Genomic DNA, 24,950 nt, shown 5'->3' with positions numbered 1-24,950 from the left:
AGGGTAGCGGAATGAGATGTCTGTCCTCCCTCCTGCTCTCTGCTGTAAACACACGTTGCTGTTAGCGAACAGCTGCTCTCATGTCTCCAAGTCTAGGGGCTTGTTTTTGGCAGAAACTCTCTCACTCTCGGCCTACTTTCGGATGGTAGGCGGGTTGCTCCTATCGCTGCAGCCTCACCATCACACACACGCTTTCGCTCTCTCTCTAGACCACGCTATCGCTACGCGCTGACCTATTCCTTTAAGGAGCTACTAGAAAACATCTTAAAGTACTTTTTTTTTTAAATCCCTGATGGTTAGGCCCAACAGGGAGTCAACTTGGGATGTTTGAGTGGATGTTTGTACCAAATTCCCACAAGGCCTTCCTGAGATATTGCATTCATGAGGATGGGACAGACATATGGACGGACATTATGTACATATGTACATATATACATATGGACAACCCAAAAACATAATGCCTCCGGCCACGGCTATCACCAGCACAGAGGCATAAAAAGAGTTCCACCATTCTAAGCTGTGGCACCACTTCAAATGGAAACACCAACATACCCAGATTTCACAGGAAAATTCTGCTACGAAACAACATCTACTGATAAAAGAAGCACTGGCTGTGCCACCGAGAACCAAGGTCAAAATGTCTCCAACTAAAAACACAGAAAAATGTTAGCTAGACCACTGCACAGCCTGACACATGCACAACACTTCATTAAACAGTCAGCCGGGACTCATGTTACCAGAATTTAGCTGCCAGTTTCTCTCTCTCTCTCTCTCTCTCTCTCTCTCTCATCACCTAATCTCATATCTCACTCTTGTCCTTTATCTCTTCCCATTAAGGCTAATAAAACATTCATTGCCCGCACCTCCTGCAGCTACAGCATTGGCTGCAATGCTGTGTGCTTGAACTGAGAGGCGACATATACTTTATCACCTGGTCCCATATAATGTACCTGCTTAATATGTTCTTTTACATTTCTGGTTTAATAAGAGCCATTTTGGTCTTCCTTTTGAAAAACTTGTGCATTGGAGGATAACCGTAAACATACAGTAGGTAACTTTCCTCTCTTATTTCATGTATGTAATATGACCCCTCTAACACACTTTCATTCCTCCATCTGCTCAGTGTGCCTGTCTCCCTTCTCCTTATCTGCTAACTGTAGCATCTGTTTACTGCATAGTATGTAAACAATACAAGAGAGTGAGTGTGCATGCGTCTGCATGTGCGTAAGACAGAGAAAGTGGGAGGCCGGCCAAAGGTTTCTATGGGCTAAGCAGATTAGTACTGGCTAGGCTGCCCAGTGCCAGGAGTTCCACAGCCAACTGTAAACCTATTAGACAAATAGAAGCAACAGCAGCAATGCACCCTGGGTGGTGTAGGCAAAACTAGATTAGTGGTTACTCAAAGCAAAACAAAAACAAAAAGCAAAGCAACACACACACAAAAAAGGCTACTTCGACTTTTCATCCAGTCAAAGGACCGTGAAGGGTGACAGGACTATGTCAAAGTGGACTAAGTTAAAACTGTACTAATAGATTTTTTTTTGGCAGTGCAACAAAAAGTTAGCTCTGTTTTGGTCCACCAACTCTTGAGGAAAATATCTGCCTCCTTAACAGTTAAATGATACATTATCTGCATCAGCTAGTTGCTAAGTGGGTCTGTCAGTCTTCTGGTGTTAGACCAGTAGCATAAAAATCAAAACGAGGTTCATGAGCGCTGACAGTGAAACAAGACAATACATTTGCCGGCTGCAAAACCACAATAAAGGTCTGAAAGACGCTAAAATGTTCTGTTGAGTTGAGGGAAACTACAGTGCTGGGTAACTATTCTCTGACAATTCATCACTATGAGCGACACCTTTCACATTACACACAGTCATCATTTTGTGCAGCTTTAAGTAATTTCAGTATTTGGTTAACAGAATTACAGCAATTTCAAAGATGAATCTATCTTAATTTGAGATGCCTTGCTCGTTCCAAAATGCAGCAATAGATAATTGCTTGAAATTTAAGGATAACACCTTGAATTCATGTGATGTTGGTGAACTGTACATCGCACCATGTAACTCAAGTGATTTCATTCATTTGTCCTGCTTCCAGCTACTATACTCTAAAACTCAATTTCAGAATATAGGGCAAACAATGTGGTGTCGGGGGATGCCCCAATTTGTGATTTACAGTGATGCAACTTTTTATTTTTGAAACCATTCATAACCATTCCCTCAAGAGTGAATTCCACTACTGTTGACACACAATGAGTATACTGTACTGTACTAAAATTCTGCTGTCACCTTACTGTTGTCTATACCTTCTAGACCTTGAAACTGTTCACCTCTGACACTTGAGCTCACCAAACTGTCACTCCCTTCCTTTCCCCCCCAATATCCTGTCCCCATAGTGCAATCTTCCCTGTGCATATATGATCCTCTGTAACTCCTTTACCCTTTCTCCACCCTGTTCCTTCCCCCCTTAGTTTCCTTCTTTCCACACTGACTGTTTCCTTCTTAACAAGCATAGAGAGAGATAGCTTATTCTCAGAGTCCCTAATACTGTATTTGATGTGGGGCCACAAGTGTGTGATACAGCAAAGCATGACAAAATATGCTAAGTGTGTCAGACAGAGAGAGATAGAGTACAATCGTTTTTCTGTTCCGCAGAGGCCCTCTACATCAGATAGCATATTAATAATACTGTCAACACTCCTGTTCTGCAGCTAAAATTGGACTGCTCTTCTATATATAAATCTACAGGGTCTCTTTGGCCATTCTGAAGTCTAGTAACTAGACCATTTATCTGTAACACAGAGAGGGGATTAGCTAAATGCCATGCCAGGAGATGTCACTTTTAATAGTGCTGACCTTCTCTCCCATGCAGGGTTTCCGTGAAACTAATCTCTGGGAAAAAAGCTACAAAAAACAGCAATTTGAGTTACATACAATACACTATCTGCTAATAAAGGTTTAACAGCAGCAGAAAATACTGGTGGTAATACAGTACATGAAGGACCAGATAAAGTTAATGTCAGAAGATGAAAATGGCCGAGGCTGAATAAAATAATCTGAAAGGTGAGGTCTTTGACACAATTTTAACATGGCCATGGGCTAAATCTGTGTTTGTTTGAATGAATTTGGTTAAAATGGACTAATAAAAAAAAAACTCACTGATGCTGTGCTTGAATCTTAAAAAGTTAGAAGTTGATTGCCTTCAACAGGTTTCTTTTGGCGAGCTGTTTAGAAAACTTAAGAGTAACAGCTGTGAAAAATTGCTGAGACTCAGATTATCTGTTGGGGAAACATTGCGTAGCCTGGGTGCAGCTGAGGTGTCATGAGCAAGCATCGCCACGGCTGAGTGTCATATGAGCGACTTCCTTTATATCCCTTACATTTCAAAATTGACACCATGACGCAAATACAACAGAAGAAGTGAAATTAACCATTTAAAACCCAACTTATGACACTAACATATACAGGAGTTGGGTTTTGGTACCACGCTGACGTCAATACAGCCCATGTTTTGTTGAAACCAGTATCTAGAGACAACATTTAGCTGACATTAGTTTGGGTTAACAACTGGCTGAAGTTGATAATATTTGGGTTACTAAAGTTTTATCTGAGAATGATTGAGGTTAGCTTCTAAATAGACTGAAGTTGACATCTTAAAGTTTATGAGCCAACATGTTGGGGTTATCTAACTTGCTGACGTTTAAATCGACTGATATTACAATAAAAAATAAGGTTATCAAATAGCTTGGTATTCACTATTTTCCCGATTGGGATGATCAATTAAAAACAGAACTTTACATTACCTAACATGAGACTTCACTATAAATAGCTTTATATGGTAGTTTAGTTGCCAAACAGCAAGGCTAGTCTATTTACTGAAGCTCAAGTTATCTTATTCATGTTTAAAACATAATTACTATGAGTTGAAGTTGCCCAAAAATTCCTGAGGTTGACACTTACTGAGGTTGAGGTTACTTTTGTGGCTTTTGATCTTATCAACAGCTCCACTGTAAAGCAGCTCAAAGCTGTCAAAGCTTAAGTCCTCCAACCTGCACCCACCCATCCGTCTTGGTAGTCGGCTAGTCCCCGGGACACTCGAGCATAATCGGGGTGGCAGAGTGGCCGACTTGGCTCTTTCTTGAAATTGAGCCATGGCTGCTGGTTCTCCTAGTCCAGCCTAGCTTGTTTACTGTAGCAGCCTCTGCCACCTGATGACCTCAAAACTCCTCAAAGTTTAGGTATAGGCTCCATGTTTACATCCTTCCATTCAGAGACAAAGCAAAGACCAATGACAGGTTCCTCAGGACTAATCTGTCACTAGCAACACAATATACTATTCTGATAGGCTTCCACAGAATGAGAGTGATGGTCAGTGATCCCAGCTGGTCTGAGTGTGTTAGGATCTGGGTGAAAAGAGAAGGAGGGCAGCGGAGGTAAAGAGAGGTGGGGCTTTGCTGGGTGGCCAGCAGACTAAGAGGGCCTGGAATCTGAGATTTCTGAGCACACTGGAGCCGTCAGACACACACACATTATTCATGTTAATGTGTTAGTACGGGTTTATATGTGGTTGTGTACATTTAATGGGATCATATGCTAAGTGTCTGTCGTGTTTTGGTTTGTGCATGGACATAAATGTGTGCAAGAGCATGTGTGTGATGATGTGCAAGGGTGCATGAATACTGTACATATGCAAGCACAGCAAATCGCTTTTCATCTAAGCAGGCAAAGTTGTTTAAGACCTCAAAGGAAAAGTACTGTGTGAGTTTTTCAATCCAGGCCAGAGACAATGGCTCCTTTCATTAAAGGAAGGTGGGGGCGCGGGGGTTCAGCAAAAGAGAGACAGAGAGAGACGGAGAACCGGCCGCTTCACACTGGCCTCTCATTGTTCCCATTCTTCACAGTATTTGCCACAACACTGGCTGACTTGAGTAAAAAGCAAGGTTGAGCTTTATGGCCACCAGCCAATGATCAGATGTCAATACACCATTTAAGACACTGACTGACACGCAAGGAAATAAGAGGTAAAGAAAATGATATAAACTCAACTTAATTAAAGCTGTAAAGTGTCAAGTTCATAACATTTGAGTTTCCTAAACAGGTGTTTCTATGTGACTTCCAGCACCAAATGATCAAATATTTGACCTAAATATTAATGATTTACTCAAAGCCTGTTCCTTTTTTCTTTCCAATTTGTTTTTTCTTTTATAATTATTACACTGTAATTCAGATTGTACTTGTGATGAACAAAGAGCAAGTACTGTATTTTGTCTTACTTTTGTCTTCTCTCTGTGGTCTCTTTCACTCTGGCCCTGATGTCTCTGGGTGATTCCAATCACTTGTTTCACTTTTTCCCCCCGCTTCTAAAACATTTTGTTGACTCCATGGCTAATTTCAAACTTCACAGTTCTCCCTGCAACATAAAAACAATAGCACTCTTTTTCTCTTGTGCCACGCTATCTTTGCTCATCTCTAGTTCACATGACACAGAGTCAAACCCCTTGACAGGCAGTCTTCTTTCTCAGGATAGTCATGTTACTGTGTGTGTGTTTGTGTGCATGCTCAAATATTTATATGGTGAAAGAAAGCATGCAATAAATTATCTAGATAAACAATGTTCCATAATCCAATGTTGTGTCAGCAGGGAGGATAGCATCTGCTGTTTAGAGAACAGTAATCATATTATAAATTTCATTATATCAGAGATATCTGGTCAAGGCTCTGCAGTCTCCTTTAAGCACCACAGGATGCATCCACAGGAAAATATGTTGGAAAATAAATGACATCTTCAGAGTTCAACACTGTGCACATTTGCTAGAAACTCTACTCTGAGAGCACACATACAGTAGAAGCTGCCTTGTTAAGAGATAGAGTCTGTGAATTTTCTCTAAGAACTAAGTCTCTCTGCCCACATAGCCACCTGTTGCATTCTCACACGCTTAGCTACAGCTACTGAATGATGACTAAACACTACTGTATCTAAACATGATGGCATGACGTACAACAACATTTAAACGTAAGAACTGATATACAGAGTAAAGTACCGTGAATGAAACTAATGTAAAATTAGATATCTGGTCCAACTGTAACATGACACTCGAAACTCCCATTAAAAAAAAAAAACCTCTGCTTCTTATATTGGACTCCAAGAGCTGTCGAGACCCATTCTGCCTCAATGATTTAGTTTCCCTGTTGAAAAGAGCTCATCTATGATAGAAAAGTCTTAGGTGAGCAGTCCGTCCTTAGCAGGCACTGAGCAAGATTTCTTCATTTTCATGCGGTATGCACTGTAGCTGCCTATTTAGGAAGAGAGTGAATCATCAGAGTACAAGTGATGAGACAGAATCCCACAGAATACTCAATCACTTGCATAATCAGAAGAATAAAACTTAAGACTTTTCAAATCCATTCTCTTTTATATTGTACTTTCAATTGAATAACTCAAGAAGCCTTAAACAAGTTTGCTTGTTAGGTCTCAAGAGTAGAAGGCAATACGCACACCACTTGCTCAGTCTCTCCTGTGGTGAAGGGAATCAATTTCAAAGTTAAAAAAGTAAATTCTCACACACACTTATCACCTCTGCGTTGATTGAATAAAAAGTGTCAATGTTTCAGACCTTTCTGAAGAAGGTCAGTCATAAAGTGACATAGTGCTTAAATACAATCCATAACTCCATGACAGTCCATAGATGTATAGGGTGTGCCCGTCATCACACAAACTATTTGGGGGGATTTGGCAGTAAGTTGGATTTGTTTCACAGGACATTTTACAGGAAGACCCTGAGATCCAAGTCCTAGTTCCTAATGGTGTGAAAGTCTCAAGACATATCTGTCATAAAGTGACACAGTGCTTAAATACAAGGATCTTCCTTTCAACACAGCAGGACTTCCCGTCCTTTCAACACAGCAGGACTCCCTTTCCTTTCAACACAGCACCCGCAATTAAACAACCCGCACACTGAACTGGTAACTATGTCTAATCCTGTTGAATTCGCTTAAACATCTGAATTCGCACCAGAAGACTATGAAAGAATATTTGATGGATTTGAACTATGGACAAATGAGACTGGACCAGATGATTCTCTTTGAAAATTGGAAAACCTGACCAGAAAGGAAATAAGAATGAATCTACACAGAATCTCCCTGACCAATAACTTTGCCAAGAAAATCATACCCCGGAGTTTAAGAATTCAAAAGGAATCCACTCTGTGCACAGACAATGAGCCCTTCTGTAAACAATGGACTTAATAAATGCTCAATCAATCTAATGGCATTAATTGTCAGTGAAATCATAGAGGACCTGAAAAAAAACACAACATAGACACAACAAAATTCAATGAAAACATGGAGATGGTCAAGAAATTGAAGCTTGAACTAGAAGACACCCTGATCACAAAAAAAATTGAAAAATTTCAACGGGATGAAGAACAAAAGAGTTTATACTTGGCAATATAAGAATACAACACTCACAGGAACCTTTACAAACAAAAGGGGTACTTCCCCTACCACTACATCCAACAGTGAATATACATCAGACGGATCAGTGAAGTCAGAAGTTTTTTTAGGCCGAAAGACGGGGCGGAACAAAAGACACAGAGAAAGACCAGACAGGGCAAGAGACGGTGTGGGGAATGATTTCTATTGGCAACGCTGTGGTTGTGCTATGGGTACAGTTGTAGCACCAAACTACGCAAAACTCGATGTTGACCTTCCTTATCTACTGGAAAAGGTTTATTGATGATATAACATTTCTCTGGACAGATGGTGAACAGAAACTCCTTGATTTCACCACATAGCTGAATGTCAGAGGTCCATCACTCAAGTTCAAGCTGGAGGTAAACTTCTTGAACCCACAGATCATAATAACCTTCTCAGAACAGACATTCATCCACAGTATATTAAGGATGCTATCCCCATTAGTCAGTTTCACAAACTACAAAGGATCTGTAGCACACCAGAGTCTTTGGAACAACATGTGGATATTATGAAGGTGATTCAAGGAGAGAGGATATGTTGATGAACAACTAAACACAGCACTGAATAAAGTATTTGGAGATTCAAAAGTAGAAAAAGCCTCTGCCAAATCTTCCATGATATGTGTTCTTAGATACTCAAACAGAGCACAGCGAATTGAATATTCAATCATAAAACATAAGCATATCCTAACCAGTGACCCACAAGATGGTGAACTGTACAAAGAACCTCCCAGGATAACCTTTCGTAGAGGAAGAAACTGTAAAGACATATTGGTAGACTCAGATTGCCTCTATACTAAACCAAACCAACTGCTGTCACCCTTACCAGAGGGTCATTTTAAATGTAGTCAATGAACTCAATGTAAACACACAACTAAGTGCTTATCCTTCTTCCATCCTGTAACAGGAAAAGAGTACAAGATTCGGGGCACAATTTCCTGTACAACCACTGGAGTCATATATCTCATCAAGTGTCCTAGTGGTAAAGTATACATCGGCATGACAACCAGATATTTTAAGACTAGAATGGCGAACATCGTTCTTCTATAAGAAATGCAAACGAAGACAGTTCAGTTGCCCTCATTTTGCACATATGAAACATCCCCCGACCTCATACTGTTATACTGGTATCGATAGACTTCAAATTTCCAGATGAGGAAGTAACTTAAAGGAAGCCCTCCTGAAACATGAAGCATATTGGATTACTACATTACAGACTCTCACACCATTAGGAATGAACAAAGACTTGGATCAAGGCTTTTTTCAAAGTTGGAAACACACATATGAAAATAAATCCATAGTACACATGTAGACAGGTCTGAATTTTGTATGAGTTTAAGTGGCAAATGCTTTATTTTCCAAAGTATCCTACTTGAAATCTCCACAGAAAACATGAAAAGACACAGTTGGTGAAGCAGGTAAAAAAAAAAAAACCCGCTCCGCCCCATCTACATGACCCATCATGTCATTATTTTTTTTGTCATCAATTTTTTTTTTTTTTTTTAATTTCTTTTTCCCCATGTAGTTTGGTAAGGGTAGAGGGCACATAACACAAACATGCATCAAAAACGCAGACAGGATGTGTCAACACGTGTCTAGGGTTTTTACATCCGAAAAAACAGAACAAAGACAAATAGCCCAGACCGACCTTTTCAACTACTCTGGCCAACTGGCCTTTTTCAAGGAGACATTGTGACATATCACAGTAGGAAAAGTACAGGTATAAATAACAGGATTAATGATGGTTGAATTCCATTTGGCTACTTCAGTTTCAGGGTCCTGGTTTTTGTGTGCTGGCTCACTGTCAGAGCTTAGTGGGACACTTGAATACAGCAGAACCATTGTTAATGTTTTTAATAACATTGTGCTTTTTCCTACTAAAACAAGATTAAATGTGAAATGAAATATGCAGGGAATTACATGATATATTACCAAACAACTAATAACAATGATGAAGGTGTACTGCACACTGTCCCGCCCTTACAAATGCAACAAAACTAACAGGGGTCTGAGAGAGCTGTCAATCAAGCACAGTCTGTACACACCACAGTATAAGAAGAGGTCTGATCAGTTAAATAAAGTCAAAGTGAACATGTGTGAGTGAACTAATAGCTAGGTATTATTTTTTCTATGTCTATCAGTGGGGAATGAGACATTTCCTAATGTCTGTTTGAAATACTGAACTGGGATGAACTTGTTATTCTGCGTGGTTTCCCAATACCAGCAGATTTATCGAGCACCAGATGGTATTGTGAAAAACTCATTGCATTACAGACCTACTGCAATTCATCTCTGGATCCATTAGCTATCAGTTGTGCTGCTGCTGCTACTGCTACTGCTTTGTGAACATTTTTTGTGTAGCCTTGTGCCGTGTGTGTGTGTGTGTGTGTGTGTGTGTGTGTGTGTGTGTTCGTCTACCCGCTGTGAAGTAGGACAGCAGCTAGGACACTGTATTGATCAGCCAGCCACTGTAGAGCACACAGTCAGGCCTGTTCCCCTGCAGTGACCTTCAATACACGACCTTAAACAGGATAGCCTCACTCTCACTCGCACACATCTCTCAAATGTTATGGAACTAAGAGCGGTAAAGCCAATAAACCCAATTAAAAACAGGGCCTGCCTGTAAACACAGAGCAATGTGAGAATATGGAAGCCCAACAAACACATACACGCTTCGGCACACTGGGATGAGGATGGATGTCAAAAGAAAAAAAAAAAAAAATCCCGTGCTTCTGCGTGATCATCAATTTGACTCGTGTGCTCCACAGCTACATATGTTTTGTTTTTTTACCTTGCCAATATTCCTTTTGGAGTACAAATTTCAATAAGCCAATAATAAAAACGAGGCAAGGGAGTAGAAGCAAAAAGGATACAAAGGGATAGGAAAAACAAGACAGCGGCCCTTAGAGGAAGGAGTGAAAGAAAATATGGATGAAAGAAGGAGAGAGCTAAGGGAAGGCAGAGAAAGGAGGTGATAAAAGCTCAGCACTTTAAGCCAGCTCATATAATTACTGTACATGAGGTGATTTCCACTGGCACTCCCTTCTGCCACTTCTGCCCTTCTGCTCTTTTACCACCAGTCAGTTGAGCTCAGCTCTGTAGCCCACGGGACACATATTATTTGATATATTCCTCTGCTTTTACGTCTGATACTACTATAATCATATAACTATCACAAGGTTATCACTCAAGGAAACTGTGTTCTCAGAGTGGCGTACAGTGTGTGCAGACTGAGAGGCACAGAAACATACCTCCACATATTCCCATGATGGTCATTGCACACCACACGTATACACACACACACACACACAGCGAGCGCAGTTTTATGTTAAAACATTTGCATGATTTACATCTCCATTATGTTTGTGTCTTCTGTGGTTGCTGCTATAAATTTCCTACCGTACAGAGCTCTGCAGAATAGAGGATGAAGCAGCCAGTCTGCATATAATAAAGAACTGGCTGATCAAGTCAGTATCTGACTACTAAGAATTCATGATTTGAAATTTCTCTCATTTTGGATTTTTTAACACAAAAAAGTACATACTGTTGACATTTGGTGTGATATGGATAAAATCCTCTATCATGTATGCAATTTTATATCACAATATCAATATATATCATGATATATCACATTTCCTTGAAGCTAAATCGAAAAAGTACCTATAGATAAAATAACCAGATGAGAATAGTTCTTGGTTTATCCCCTGAATGAAATACCTGACAGATCAAGATACTTCAACTTGATGCAACAATGTTAATCCAATATTGCCATGAGGAAAGCTTACTGATTGATTTACAACGTATTTATATTATCATATTGGCAAAATAAAGAGATTCAATGCAATAATACAAACCATGCACATGATATAATTGCTGAAAACGAAGAAGAGAGCGCAAGGAAACATACGTGTGAGACAGCAGAAGGCCATCATGACCCCCTGCTGCATATGTGTGTGAGTGTGTGAGCCTTCAATGTGATCTCATGTCCGGAAACATGGTTACAAATTAACCAATTAAGTGCCCTCAGAATAGCACTGGTCAATCACATCAACAAATGCCAAGGGGAAAGACATGGATCACAGTATCTACACACACACACACACATAAACACACAGCATCTAGAATGGAAACTCATGCCTCCTGTGAAGGCAAGACACAATATACTTAAGCAGTGTGTTTGTTTTAGCATAAAGCGTGGGCTCCGGCTTTATTTTAGGGAGCAGAGAGATACGTCAGAGAGTGAAAGAGAAAGAGAGAAAGAGAGAGAGAGAGTGCAAGCCTACACCCACTTCACTCTGAGTGTGAAACAGATCCGAGAAGCCCAAATCATTTCTTGGGTGAAATGCTGATGCACCATTAGAGAAATGAGCACTAAACCAAAACACACTCTGAGGTTGGGAATAATGAGTCTCAGTTCATTTAGTTCCTATTCCAAAACATTGCTTCATTTTAAAATAATATAAAATGTGCAAAAGACCAAAACATCTTTTCATCCCCACAGTGAAAGAAACCCCACTGTGAACTTTTTTCTTTTATTGCCTTTATTTGAGAATCAGTGTAGCAAGAACTTAAGAATTTAAGAATTGAACTGTAAACTTAAATTAGGCGTGGGTGGACTGGAGGGGGGGGGGGTTGTTAAAAGGTAGCAGCGGCAGAAGTGGAACTCATTCATATTTAAGGTGCTGGGCTGATGGTCTCATCTAGAGAAACTTAAAATTAACAAGCAGGATGTGCTGGCTGTTAGAGTTCAAATCTGTGACCTTTACATTATGAAAGTCTTCTAAATGAACTATGACTGAGTTAGTTTAGAATTCAGCTAATAATTATTTTCACTATTGACCTTTTAAAATAGCAAAAAAAAAACTCCATCAAGCTGATATAACATGCATGTCCCCTTAGGATGAAATATAACTTTGCTGATCCCCTGACTTTTCATCTAGCACCATCATCAGAATTTCAAATTGTCCAATACTTTGGTTTATCACCAAATAAGTGCAAAACTACTGACATCCTCAGCTGCAACAGCCTCAGATGTACTTTGTGTTTAGTGCTAAGTAGCAAGTAGCTGAACTAAGATGGTTGACATCAAAACTACTGTATAAGCTTGAATATAAGATGATATTTTATTCTGGAAATTATATTTGAAAAAGTGGGATCATCTTATATTAGAGGACACAAGATCAAATATTATATTTGAATGGAGAGTGTACCACTATAACACTGGCTCCTACAGAGAGCAACAACAGTGTTGCATTATGGGTTGTTTGTAGCCTTAATGTTGCTAGGCCAGCAAGTGTATTCAGGTCTGTTTATAGAGTGTCTTTTGGAGTTAGTCAGCCCTAAAAGTGTTTAATGAGCTAAGTTTAACCTACAGGAGTGTCTTAAGGTTTGTCTAACCTGTTTTTCTGCTGCGGAGGAAATAAATTCATTACAAATGAAAATGAGTCTGAAGCGCCTTCTGATGTCTTTACTGCAGAAACAGATCGGGGACCAAATCGTCTGTCAAGCAGCCAAGAATTATACTGCTGTCACAGATGATAATGAGCTCAAACGCTCGGAAAAATGCTAACTGTCGGAAAAAATAATTTTGACCGTTTCCAAGAGCCTGGCAGGAGAGAGAATGCAAGTATGTGACTGATAGACAAGATATACAAATGTGGAATCTATGTTCTCCTTTAATGGAAGTATTAAACCTTTTTTTTTTTTTTTACTAGAGGAAGGCTTCAAGGATGAGGACTTTCTTGGATAAATAGTATCTTAAGGAAACTTTCCCAACAGGAAAAGTGTGAAAGTGTGCTGTATCTTCAAAAAGTCTTTCCAAAAACAGCTGTTGGAAAAGGGGATGGGGGTGTCATCTTATATTCCAGCCAATACGGTATCGGTATCATACCTGCTAAATGTAAAAATGTTAGCATGCTAAACTTAGCATTTAGCTCAAAGCACCACTTTCCCTGTGTACAGCTTCACAAAGACTCTTATTCTTCTTTTTACATCCTTGCACTTACACTAACTATGGCTAGTCTTCTCACAGTGTGGCATGTTCTTTTCCTACACTACATATGCTCCAGCAAAGCCCTTACACAACACATAAACCCATAACTTCGTGCTACAACAAATCTTTTGTTTAGCCTGGCTAATCTGATTAGCTTTACCTAACAACATCCTATATATAAGCATATAAGTCTGTATTCATCTGTTCTCGACACATAACTGAGAACATGATGAATACACACTTCTGTAAGTTTTAAAGCAAGCTATACTGGTGGAGGGTTCACACACACTCACCAGTCCATTGTTTATTGTATGATGACTACACAAAAGGACAGGAAAGGAGGAGGAGAATGCGAAGGAAAATAGTAGAAATAGAATACACAGTAACTAGAGTGCAGAGCAGAGAGCTCAGGACTCCATTAGGTGCTAATGGATTGTCACGCTTCAGTGTTCCCTCAAGTACAATTGCGCCGGCCGGAGACAGGACGATAGATTGAGAGGCATGAGAGAAATGGATAACCAGAGAGTGAGAGGAGAAGGGAGAAACAGGAGCGGCAGAGAGCTACAAGAAAGCAGAGGGAATAAAAAGATGAAGCACTTGAGGTAATGTTAGTAGAAAAAACAACATTACCCAGAGGTACTACTACCCTTTCACTATCAACAAAAACATTAAAAGAAGGCAACGTGTACTAGGGTTCCTCCCCTTCAGAATCCCCTTACAAAATGCCAAGTGGCTGCCATCTTAGGTAGAGCAACGATGACATTTCTATTCCTAACTCTTATAGCGCATGATGCTGTCACAGCTGTTTTACTTAGCCGGGTGTGTGCGAGCATGTGTGTTTGTCAGATCGTAGAGGAATCCGAGAAGATCATACCATCATCACTGTGTCTGACAGAGAGAAAGGATGAAGGGAAAGGGATATCAAAAGCACAATGAAAGAGGAGAGGGAGGGAGGGAGGGGGGGGGCCAAATGAGCAAAAAGAGAGCTCCAGAGAGATGGAGAGCAGGGAGTGGCAGGCAGGATCTGAAAGAGCAGCTCAGCGGGATGGAGAGAAAAAGGCAAAGAGAGCTCTAGAGGATTTTTTTTTTTTTAAAGGAAAGGAGGAGGGGGAAAAAATGGACAGAACACAAGAAAGGAAAGGGCAAACAGGAAGGAAGAGGGAGCTCATCTAGCTAGCATCCTGACATTGTGACAATAAGTCCAGTCCTTTTAGCTAAGGCACAGGCATTATGGGAGAGGACATAGCCTGAGGTATTTTCTTTCACACACTCTCTCCCTGTGTGTCTCTCTCTCTCTCTAATAGACATACACAGTAGAGGGAAGGGGAAAAAAACTTAACAGTCCATTACACACCACGGGACTGTCAACGTGCTGCACGGTAAAGGACAACCAGTGCCCCTCAGTTTATACCAGGATAGATAAGCTTGTAAATGTGTGTTGTTAAGTGGGTCGGCTCAGTGCAGTTAGTTAATTAATATTTTTACTTTAGCCATTAGCAGAAGTTTTAAGCTCACTCTGAATCCTGAAACAGAGGCAGAACATTTTCTTTCACCAAGGAATGCTGAACCTTGAGTGGGAGTCGTAATTGTGATCAGCGTTTTCATACAGAGCTCATCATTCGTGATCATAATTCATTCAGTCTTGGCCGTGGGAACAGTACTGTAGGTTTACAAAATAAGCAAGAGTTTGGTGTTATATGATGTTGCCTGCTCTTTAAGATTTTATTATTAACATCCCTGCAGATACTCTGGATTGCATGGATGCAAGGATACGAATGGTAGAAATACAGAAATAATAAATAATAGATAAATAAAAAGGTTTATAGTGTAATTTCTGATTCACTGCTACAAAATTAACCTCTCTCATGTAGCATGGTACATTGACTAACAAGTAGCTCAGCAGCTGCTTGCTGCCATTAAGCTTCCTGTGTAATTTCAGGGTTACTAATTTCAGGTGAAATGTGAATTTTGCTTTTACAGAGTGCACATTACAATGAGCCATCTTGAAGGTAAAAAAGGCAAAAGATAAAACTCCCAGGTTTTGGTATGTAAAATGAAAAATAATAGCAGTAATCAAAATGACAAAGCACTGAAACAAATGCTTTTAAATTGAATAAGCTGAGTCAAGGTGCACAGCAAACAACAGTGCAGCAACACTGTTCATCCACAAAACAGACTGATAATAAAATATACTGTCAGAGAAACAGTATAGTATACACATATTAGTATAGTGCATTACATTATATTAATTTGGCAGATACTTTTGTCCAAAGCACATTTCAATAAGTGCATCCAAAGGAAAGCTAGATGTCATCAAATGTTTTAAGTGCATTCCTCCAAAGAAATGCTTATTCATTTAATGAAGTGCCAGCATGGTGTGTCGAGGAGAGATTTCCATTTCAGGTGCAATTGAGTTTAAAGCCCCTGCAAAGGCAAATCCATGACTGACTATTAATCATGTAATTTGGGATCTAATGTGCATACAGTAAACACCTAAAAAGTATGAGAACATAGCCTTTGACATAGTCCATGTAATTCTTTAGAAAGTTTCTCTCCCTTCCTTTGTTACTGGGTTGCAGTTAGGCGGGGCTAAGCTAGGGAATTTATTACGTAATTAATACCTGCCCAATTATATTTAAGAGAAAGATGATTGACATGGCTATCCGGCCAAGCTGACTTCACAACACTTACTCTCAGAGAAAACAATGCAGTGCACTTTTCTTTGCTTTTTGCTAGAATGAGAATTCAAATTAGCCTGATATGGTTTGGAAGTTACTGTGTTAAGCTAACTAGCAGACTTGGGTACACAATCCAAATCTGTATTCATCAGGAATGGATAAGTAGCTCAAAAGTGTAGCATAGTAATGCTAATGCTAACCGTTTCATGTAAGTGAATGAAAGATGCTAAAACACTTAGCTTCGTAGTCTGGAAGGTATAGTTAAATAAAAACAGATGTGTGGTCTACTCTAGTCTGCTAATTAGCCGATTAGTCAAGATGACCAGTAGACCACTGGGGTAATTGATAATAAGCTCAAAAGTTTTGAATAGAAAAGCTAATGCTAACCGTTTCATGTAAGTGAATGGGAGATGCTAAAACAATTAGCGCCATACTCCAGGAGGTATAGTTAAATAAAAACACAGTTTCAGGTGGTCTAACCTAGTTTGTTAGTTAGTGGATTATTCAAGCTTTCAACTAAGTAGGGTCCATTTGACAGATTTGGTAGTTAATAGCAAAACGTTTAAGCTATGCTAACCGTTTCATGTATGTGAGTGGAGAATGCTAAAACGATTAGCATCATACTCCGGGAGGTATAGTTAAATAAAAACAAAGATTTGGGTGGTCTAACCTGTTTTGCTAGTTAGTCGGTTAATCAAGCTTTCTAACCAAGCAGGGTCCATTTGATAGATTTGGTAGTTTATTCCATATCAGCAAAACATTTTAGTGAATGAATAGAAAATAAAGTGGTACTTGATCTGAAAGTGAGCTGTCAATCAAACATGATCTGAACACACCCACACAGTCCTGAGAAATGGTTTGAGCAGTCAAATGAGCTGTTTTTGAGCTAGGTTTTCTAATAGTTATGAATGTTTATTTTCATTCAGATTTTGATGTGGATGCTTAATGAGACACTCAACTTTGATATCATACATGCATTTTTATGATTTCAAGCCACGTTTCCAGAAGTTTTAAGAAGTCACTCAGGATCAAAAAGACAGGGCTTCCTCCTACACTTCAAATTTTGCATCAGTTTTCAACAGTAACACAGGAATCAATTGAAGGAAAGGCACTGTAGGGCAGGAGTTATAGAAGAGGCAGAGAAAACAATATCTCCACAACATAAAAATGTCACCACTGCAAGACTTCTTGCTGTCACTGCTGTAAGCAATCTCCCCACCCACTTATACTGTATAACCACAAGCTGAATGCCACAAGTTCAGTGCTTTTCTCTGGGACTTGGCAAGAGGGATTATGGGGTTATGTAGGAAATCTCTAACCAAAATAAAAAGGTACACAAGGCCTCTTGTGGTAAACCAAAAAGTCAAATACAACAGTTTGAACACTGAACAACACAGACTTATGCTAACTTCAATGAACTTCCAGCAAACATTTGGTCTGTACAACCAACAACAAAGCAACTAATATGCCTGTGATGACTGTGAAGACAAATTCTTTCAGTAAATTGTGAATGAATAGCTCTAAAAGAAGACCAGAGAGTGTAATCTGGTCTAGGCCTGGTGGGGTGTGTGTGTGTGTGTTTGTGCGTACTCACGTAGGAAATGTTTCTCCAATAAGGCAATTTCCAGGTGACCTTTAACTTCGTTCAGTCGGTCTGACTCCGATCTCTGGAAGTCCTGAATGGCCGCAGCCATGGTGGGAGACCCCGAACCTGCCTGAGTGCGAGCACACACGCGCACACACACACACACACACATTCATGCAAACAGAACATACACAAGCGTACATACAAGCACACACCCACATATACATTTGCATTCACACAGACAGAAAGCAAAAGAAAGAGAGATTTAGCTTTAGTACACTGGTACATGCACTTGACAACAAAATCCACACAAGAAAGCACAAGCAGGGATATCCCATATGATGTAACACACACATACACACACAAACACACATATTAGAATGGCGCCATGACTCACGCTAATGTTTCCTCTTCCGGTTTAAGTCCAGCTGAAGCGATATAGGAGGAGGAAGGCAAAAAAGAGGAGAATCCCCCTCTTCTGACTACAGCAACACTGATGACTCACACTCCTCTGACTAAGGGCTTTAACTCTAAAACACACCAACAACTAGCGACACAACGTGTGTGTAGGTGGACGAAGCGAATGATTGAGAGATGACGACTGTGCGTGAGGTGAGGAATGAGGGACGTGTGAGGAAAAAGGGGTGAGTGTGTGACGGAGGGAGAGGAGAGGAAAGAGTGAGAGGAGAGGAGAGATGGCTGTGTGAGCGGATGATGAGCACTGCAGGTTGAGCATCGCTGCTCGACTACAGCCAGGGTCCTTTAAGAGACTCCTGCCACACACACACACACGCTGCAGCAGCTTCTGCCTGGCAGTAACCAGCAGGGTTTGTGTGCCTGCATAGACGCACTGCAATGTCTTTAGCTGATGTGCTCTCTGCAATAGAGTAAGAGCGCAAGAGAGACAGAGAGAGAGAGAGGGGGAGAGAGATAGCACAAAAACTGACAGTGACCTGAAAAAATGTGCTCTGGGAGAGAGCCAAAGCCTAACAAGACAGGCGGGCGGACAGACACAGAAACACGTAAGGAGAAACAGCGATGAGGAGAGTGTCCCTGAATAAAGAAGCACTTCAAAGAAAACAAATGAGAGCCTTCTGGAAGTGTGTCATGGAGAAGAAAAAGGATGTTGACTGAAAGGGAAGAAACGGAGAGGAAAAAGGCAAAGAGGGTATGAAAGTTAAATGGAGACGGGAGGATATAAAGAGGGAAAGAAAGCAAAAAGAAGCAAACGCGGAGGACATGGAGGAGATGAAAGGAGCAGATGTGAGGAGTGAAAAGAAGTTTTACTGCATTACAAGCGCTCGGCTACAATGCTCTTTGGTTTGAATTTTGTCAGCGCTGCTTTTTCAAAATGTCACTGCGCTAATGGTCCAAGGACGATACGCAGTACATAACGTAAGCACACCTTTATGCTAGTAACGATGTCGTCAATCCTCAGTCAGAACCTCCTGGTTATCAAAAGTAGGTCAAGCCCTGACGTCACCCTGGACGATTAACAGCTGATTAATTATTGTGTTCCTCCTCTCCGTCTTTAAGGACTGTGGCTGATATGAGCATAGGAATCCCAGTGTCTCATTTCTACATACATGCTGTGAACATTTCATCATTGAATGCATTGATGTATACAAACAAGTGAAAATCATCATCTAATGAGATCCGTAAAGCAACGGTGCGGTGATATAGCTAATGTAATTTCTCTAACATCCGATCTCAGCCTACAATCAATTGGCTGTTGGTTCTGTTGAACTTTATGTAAGGTCACTGAGCAGAATGCGTTACAAATATAAGACTAATCGTCTCTGTCTGGTGCGGAATAGACGTGAACAGATGTTGCTATAGACAGTTTTTACATCAGTATTATGAATCTGAATTGCAAATGAGCCACAATCCACAACTCTGGTAAACACCCAGTGATGTCTACTGGGTGAATTGCAATCAACTGCCCACCACAAAACATATTATAGAGGATACATATCCACATGTATCCATGACATTTTAGGGTTATTTTACATGAGCACATCTTGCATTTCTACACATTTTATGTAGAATTTGTCAATGAAATGACATAATAAAGTAGATAATTAGGTTTTATGTACTCAGTCTTTCTATCTACATTTATGACATTTAAAAGAAGAATTAACTATTATTGTTTTTCATAAGCTCATTTCTCCTAAGACAGAGAAACATTTAGACAATCTCTCTCATATCTCCGTAATTTACACTTTTCCTGTTTCTGTTTCCGGGTAGGTCTGGGATTTGCTGTGTCAGAGTCCAGACTTACATCCACTTCTAATTGCTGGTCTCACACACACACACAGAGCTTTTACAGCTCTCTGTTGAACGCCTTGTCTAGCTCAGCCACAGCTCTCTGCACAGTTTCCACACTGCCCACTTTGAACTCAGCTCTGCACATCTCTTCTTCAGGTCAGCAATTTCCTGCTCCATCTCCTTAATAAAGCTTTCATCCTGGTTCTATTATTTTCCGCTTCTCTTCAGTCAGTTGGAAGAACTCAGCCTGACTTTTCTGTATGGGGTCAGTGAAGATCTCAACACTGTCTGCCACCTCCTGTGTTATCTCTTGTTTTAAGATAGTTCTTCATGTTTGATCATAACCTGCTCATGCTCGTCCTCTACTGAAGCTCATCTGCACTCATCCTGTGAAAAAGACAATGTGCTGCATGGTCTAGAAATGTCTGATCTATCCTACAGAATAGCTCCAGCAATTGGTCATGCTTCTTACGCACAAAGGCTTGTGCTTTTTTTATGCCTGCAACTCTCTAATGAGGCTAAATGTGAGTCTCACAGTAGGAGGTGAAATACACAAGGTGTGATTTTTCTGCTCATAAACACAAATGTCACGAGAAACCTTCTCTAAATATGGCAGATTGTTGGTCTAGCAGGCTTGTGGTACTTTTGATCAGCCGGCCCATCTCATCTGCGTGTTCAACTTTCACTTTTATCTTCCTGCCAGTGAAATCATGCACCCCACCCCCACCCAACCTGACTTCCTATAAACCCTATGATTTCCTAGCCTTCAGAATAGTACACATAGCAAACCTGTCTGAGAAGAACTCAAATTTGAGACTTTGTAGGAGTGTAATTTTATCATGTTTGCATGCTCAAAAAAAAAATCATAAAATTGAAACAGTTTAACAAACTATGAAAACGAAACAACAACAAAAAAAAGCTGCTACATTAAAAGGTATGATCAGAATAGAGACACATCTCCCACCACAAAACACAAGTGAGAATCACCATTTGATCTGAGCAGAGGTCTTCTTGGTTCTTGGTCATCTGAAGTGTCATCAGCTGTTAAGGCGCAATCTACATGTCTTCTTGAAGTTAGTTGGTAAATTTAAACCCACGTATGAGGTATTCTGGATGTCGATACTTAGTATAAAAACATTAAAAAATGACTTGTTGCTTGTCTACAGTTTACATTTCAATGGAGAGATTAAAGTGTAGCACTGTAATCCAAACTGATTGTAGCAGCAGACTGTTTTGAGATTTTTCTGCTATTATAGAATAAATCTGTAGCCCTTACTGTGACATTGAAAGAGATAAGAGATATTAAATCCTAAGGATATGATTACAGGTTCAAGTACTCGTGACCAGCAATGAGAGTGCAGATTTCTGCATGGAGCAGCAAGTTGAAGAGCTGTTCAGCACTGACGGCTGGTTAAGTGGATTCTAATGATGATTTGAAATACATGATACTGTAGCTTTAAGAGACTTCTAATTAACCAAGAGTAGGGCCCCTGTCAGACAGAGTGCTTTTTGCAGTTTGCAAAATGCAAGGCATAGCGTGCTGCCTTTTCTGTGGAAGCCTACCATTTAAAAAAAAAAAAAAAAAAAAAAGAGCAGCTTGCTCTGTTTTTTGTTTTTTTAAACTGTTGCTAGGCTGTGACGTAAACTCACTCCAGGCCTGCGGTTTTCTGTTCAGATCATAGTAACTACGGTTGATAAAGTCATATAGCACCAGGTATCCAGCAACAGCCACCACCAGTTTGTCCCAGACCGGTCTGGTTATGTCCACTTGTTGTCATCACCACCACGGAAGGCCCGCCTCTCAATTAATCCGATTGGACAGAGGGAAAAAATGCTAATGACGTTGGGTGCTTTTCTGCTCTGTAGAGTTGAAATTTTTTCCAATCGAGACATTCAGGGCGCTCCTGCAAAAACGCAAAATGCATAGGGCGAAAAAACGCAAGATGCTCAGCAATGCAAAATCACTTTATTTTTGAATACTGAATGAGTAATAGACATTATCTGTTTGCATTCAGAAATTTACTTTAGATGATGATACCTTGACACAAAGTATGACAAATGCAGTGAGGAAGCAAACATGCAGCATTCGCCCCATGACATTCCTCCTGTTTAGTATGGAAGACGGGCTAGTGTGTCAAAAAGTCTCAGTGCATGTATTCTGCAGCCTGAGGACACACTCTGTCCTCTTTCTAAAAGATGAGGTAATGAAGGTGAAGTTTAGACCTAAGTCATGTGATCAGGTCCTGGAGGATGGAGAGGCAGACACCAGCACAGTCTGGGCAGGATCCAGTGTGCCAGCCAGGACCTATGAAGGGCGCCACGCAGGGAAGATGAGATTTTCACCAAGCTGTAGCAGCTTTTGGATATTGAATGCAATTGCATGCTTTGTGGGAGAGACACCAAGTGCATGCCTTGTGTGTGTGTGTGTGTGCGTGCGTGTACGCATGTGTGTTTTTGTGTGTATGTGTGTCACAGCAGGGATAAGAGCTAGCTCTATTTTGGGGCTTCTGACTCATCAGTGCCATGATGTGGGCGATGCCTTCCCAGTGGGCTGGTACTCATGCAGGCAAACACCAGTGCACACACAGACATACTAACACCGGCTCACAGGCACACTTGCGCACAGAGGAAAGCACAAGTGCACGGATGCAAATATAGACATGTGTTGTGTACACACAGAGTATGCTAAAAGGGGTCATAGTCAGCTAGTCAGAAACCTTTTATGGTGTGAATGAGTGAACCAAGAATCACTCATTCACCACCAGGCCCTGTGCAGCTTTCAATGGGACACAAGAAAAAATGCAGACAGACTCAAAAGACTGAAAAAACAAATGAAAGGAATGAAGTTCTCTGGAGCCTTCACTCAGGAAATGATACAATACAGTGACTAATCCAGTGTTTTCTAAGCCGGTCATCCTATCAATGCATGAGCATGATGACGACAATCCTGGTGTCTTTAGTCATCCTCAAGGATGAGATAGAGCTGCAGATTTCATGAGAGCATCTCTGCAATAAAATATGAACAATAACTAGCGTGGGAGGACATATCGAAAACATGATCTGGATTCTTGTTTTGTACTCTGGGAGTGTTTTCATTCCTTCCAAACCGTTTCATCTTCATCCCGTCCATCTCTTCCCCTCTGGAATTCTTAAGAGTCCAGTCTTCTGAGACTCAATCCCTGTCCTCTAGCCTCCTTTATCACTTTCCCTGCTTTAATCTTTTCTCTCAATCCATTTTTCATTCCCTTTCTGCTGCTCAATATCTGTTCATCTCACCATTGCTTTCGCTTTTTCCGCTCTTGTCTTCATGTCTCCCATTTGAAGATCTTTATCTCTCTCATCTCTTCCATTTTTCTTTATCATGACAACTCATCCCTCCAGCATTTCTCCCTTTCTCTTCAGCTCAGTATCACAAAGCAAAAGCAGAGAAAATTGGGAAAAATTGGGCTTAGATAAACAACAAAGAAAAAAGATTCATTAAGCTAGCTGAGGATGCTAAAAACAACATCAAGACAACAAAAAAGGTGAAATGGAAATATTGTTCTGGAAATGATAGAATGATTTATAAGTGCATTAGAACAATGCCGTTATGTGTGTTTTTCATAGCCAGTCAAGGCAAAACGCTCAGCTTCTGAACTGCTCCTAGTGGGGTGTGAAGCCGTGGAGGAGGAGGAAGGAACAAAACCACATCACAGCCAGAACGCAACACAGCTGTGCCCGGTGGAATCAAGGCATACGGATGACAAATACAGAAACAGAGTGATATAAAGAGGAAGAGTGACAGAATTTAGGAGAAAGACAAAGAAGAAATGGGGAAGGAAATGAACAGACAAAATGAAAGAGAAAGAGATTGAAAAAGTAAAAGAAATAAGGAGATGAGAAACAAATTGCTTTCTGCTTCCCCCTCATGAAACGTGCATCTGTACTGTAGTATACACACACAAACACACACATACGCATATGCACGATGAGCACTCACAGGGTCTCGCAGGAGGTCCTCTGTGTCTCGAGGAGCTGCTCTGGGCTTCAGCTGCATGTCGTCGCTACATTCGTTGTCGGAGGCGGGTGGCGACTCGGCCAGATCCGGGAAGTCTTCTCTCGTCCTGGGGCCTCGGAAGCGGATCTTGTCCAGGCGCTTTAGCATGGTCAACACCGCGCACCTGGGCTTTACCTTAACATGGCGGACGGCAACCCTGTAAGGGACACGGAGCACAGGGACTAAGCTTCATTTCAGGAAGTGAAAGATCAATACAGACAATTACTTTCATAAACAACGGCGTTTTGCTGTGGTCACACAGCAATTATTTTATCAAAGTAGGTGTTACGTGTTTTAGACAAGCCCTCAGCAAACATTCCCAAAGGTGACATGCTGTACTGTATGACATAACACATGCCAACCTCTAGCCATTAATGCTATTGAATCTCTAACCTTGTCAGTGTTTGTCATTTGCTCTACTTTTCAGCCTACACAGGAGATGGAACCAGTTACCCATGACAACCACATCCTCTCACTCCTCTGGCAAACAGTTGACAGCAGCGGATCTGCTGACCTCATTTATTGATTTAATTTCCATGGCAGGAGCGGTTGTGGAAGGCTTAATGGTTGTGTTTTGGTATCGGGGCCTGAGATGTAATGATGACAGATAGATCACAGAGGCTGTTCAGGTCATCATAGCCAGAGTCACAGGAGTCAAGCTACTGCAGTGTTTCCTCTGTGCTCAGCGACGGTGGCCTGACACTGCAGTAAAACTAAGCGCAGATAGAGACAAAACACAGACAGGATTTATTACCTCTTTAATGCTGACCAAAAGTAAGCCAATAAAAGCCAGACACAGTACAACTGTGCAGTGTACATCATAATAAGCATCCAAAAAGGAGACGGTTTTAAACCCCAACAGGTGCTGAAACTGTTACTGGCGATACATCTGCAGGCAAACACTGATAATATCCTAGTCT

At 40.7% G+C, this 24,950-nt stretch overlaps 1 protein-coding gene across 3 annotated transcripts in view; it reads right to left on the bottom strand.

Moving 5' to 3' along the window:
* Positions 1-24,950, bottom strand: part of gramd4a (GRAM domain containing 4a) — a 54,032-nt gene that overhangs the window by 20,365 nt on the left and 8,717 nt on the right. For all 3 annotated transcript variants that reach the window (XM_042403420.1, XM_042403419.1, XM_042403421.1), the window contains exons 2-3: positions 23,974-24,187; positions 17,736-17,856 (exon numbers count right to left, since the gene is read on the bottom strand). In XM_042403420.1, the coding sequence (XP_042259354.1) occupies positions 17,736-17,856; positions 23,974-24,187 (335 nt within the window). The remainder of the gene's footprint in view (positions 1-17,735; positions 17,857-23,973; positions 24,188-24,950) is intronic.

This window comes from Thunnus maccoyii, chromosome 23 (assembly GCF_910596095.1).
Source record: "Thunnus maccoyii chromosome 23, fThuMac1.1, whole genome shotgun sequence".
Classification (NCBI taxonomy): domain Eukaryota; kingdom Metazoa; phylum Chordata; class Actinopteri; order Scombriformes; family Scombridae; genus Thunnus; species Thunnus maccoyii.
The sequence above is the reverse complement of the archived record's forward strand: the minus strand, read 5'-3'. Positions and strand labels throughout refer to the sequence as shown.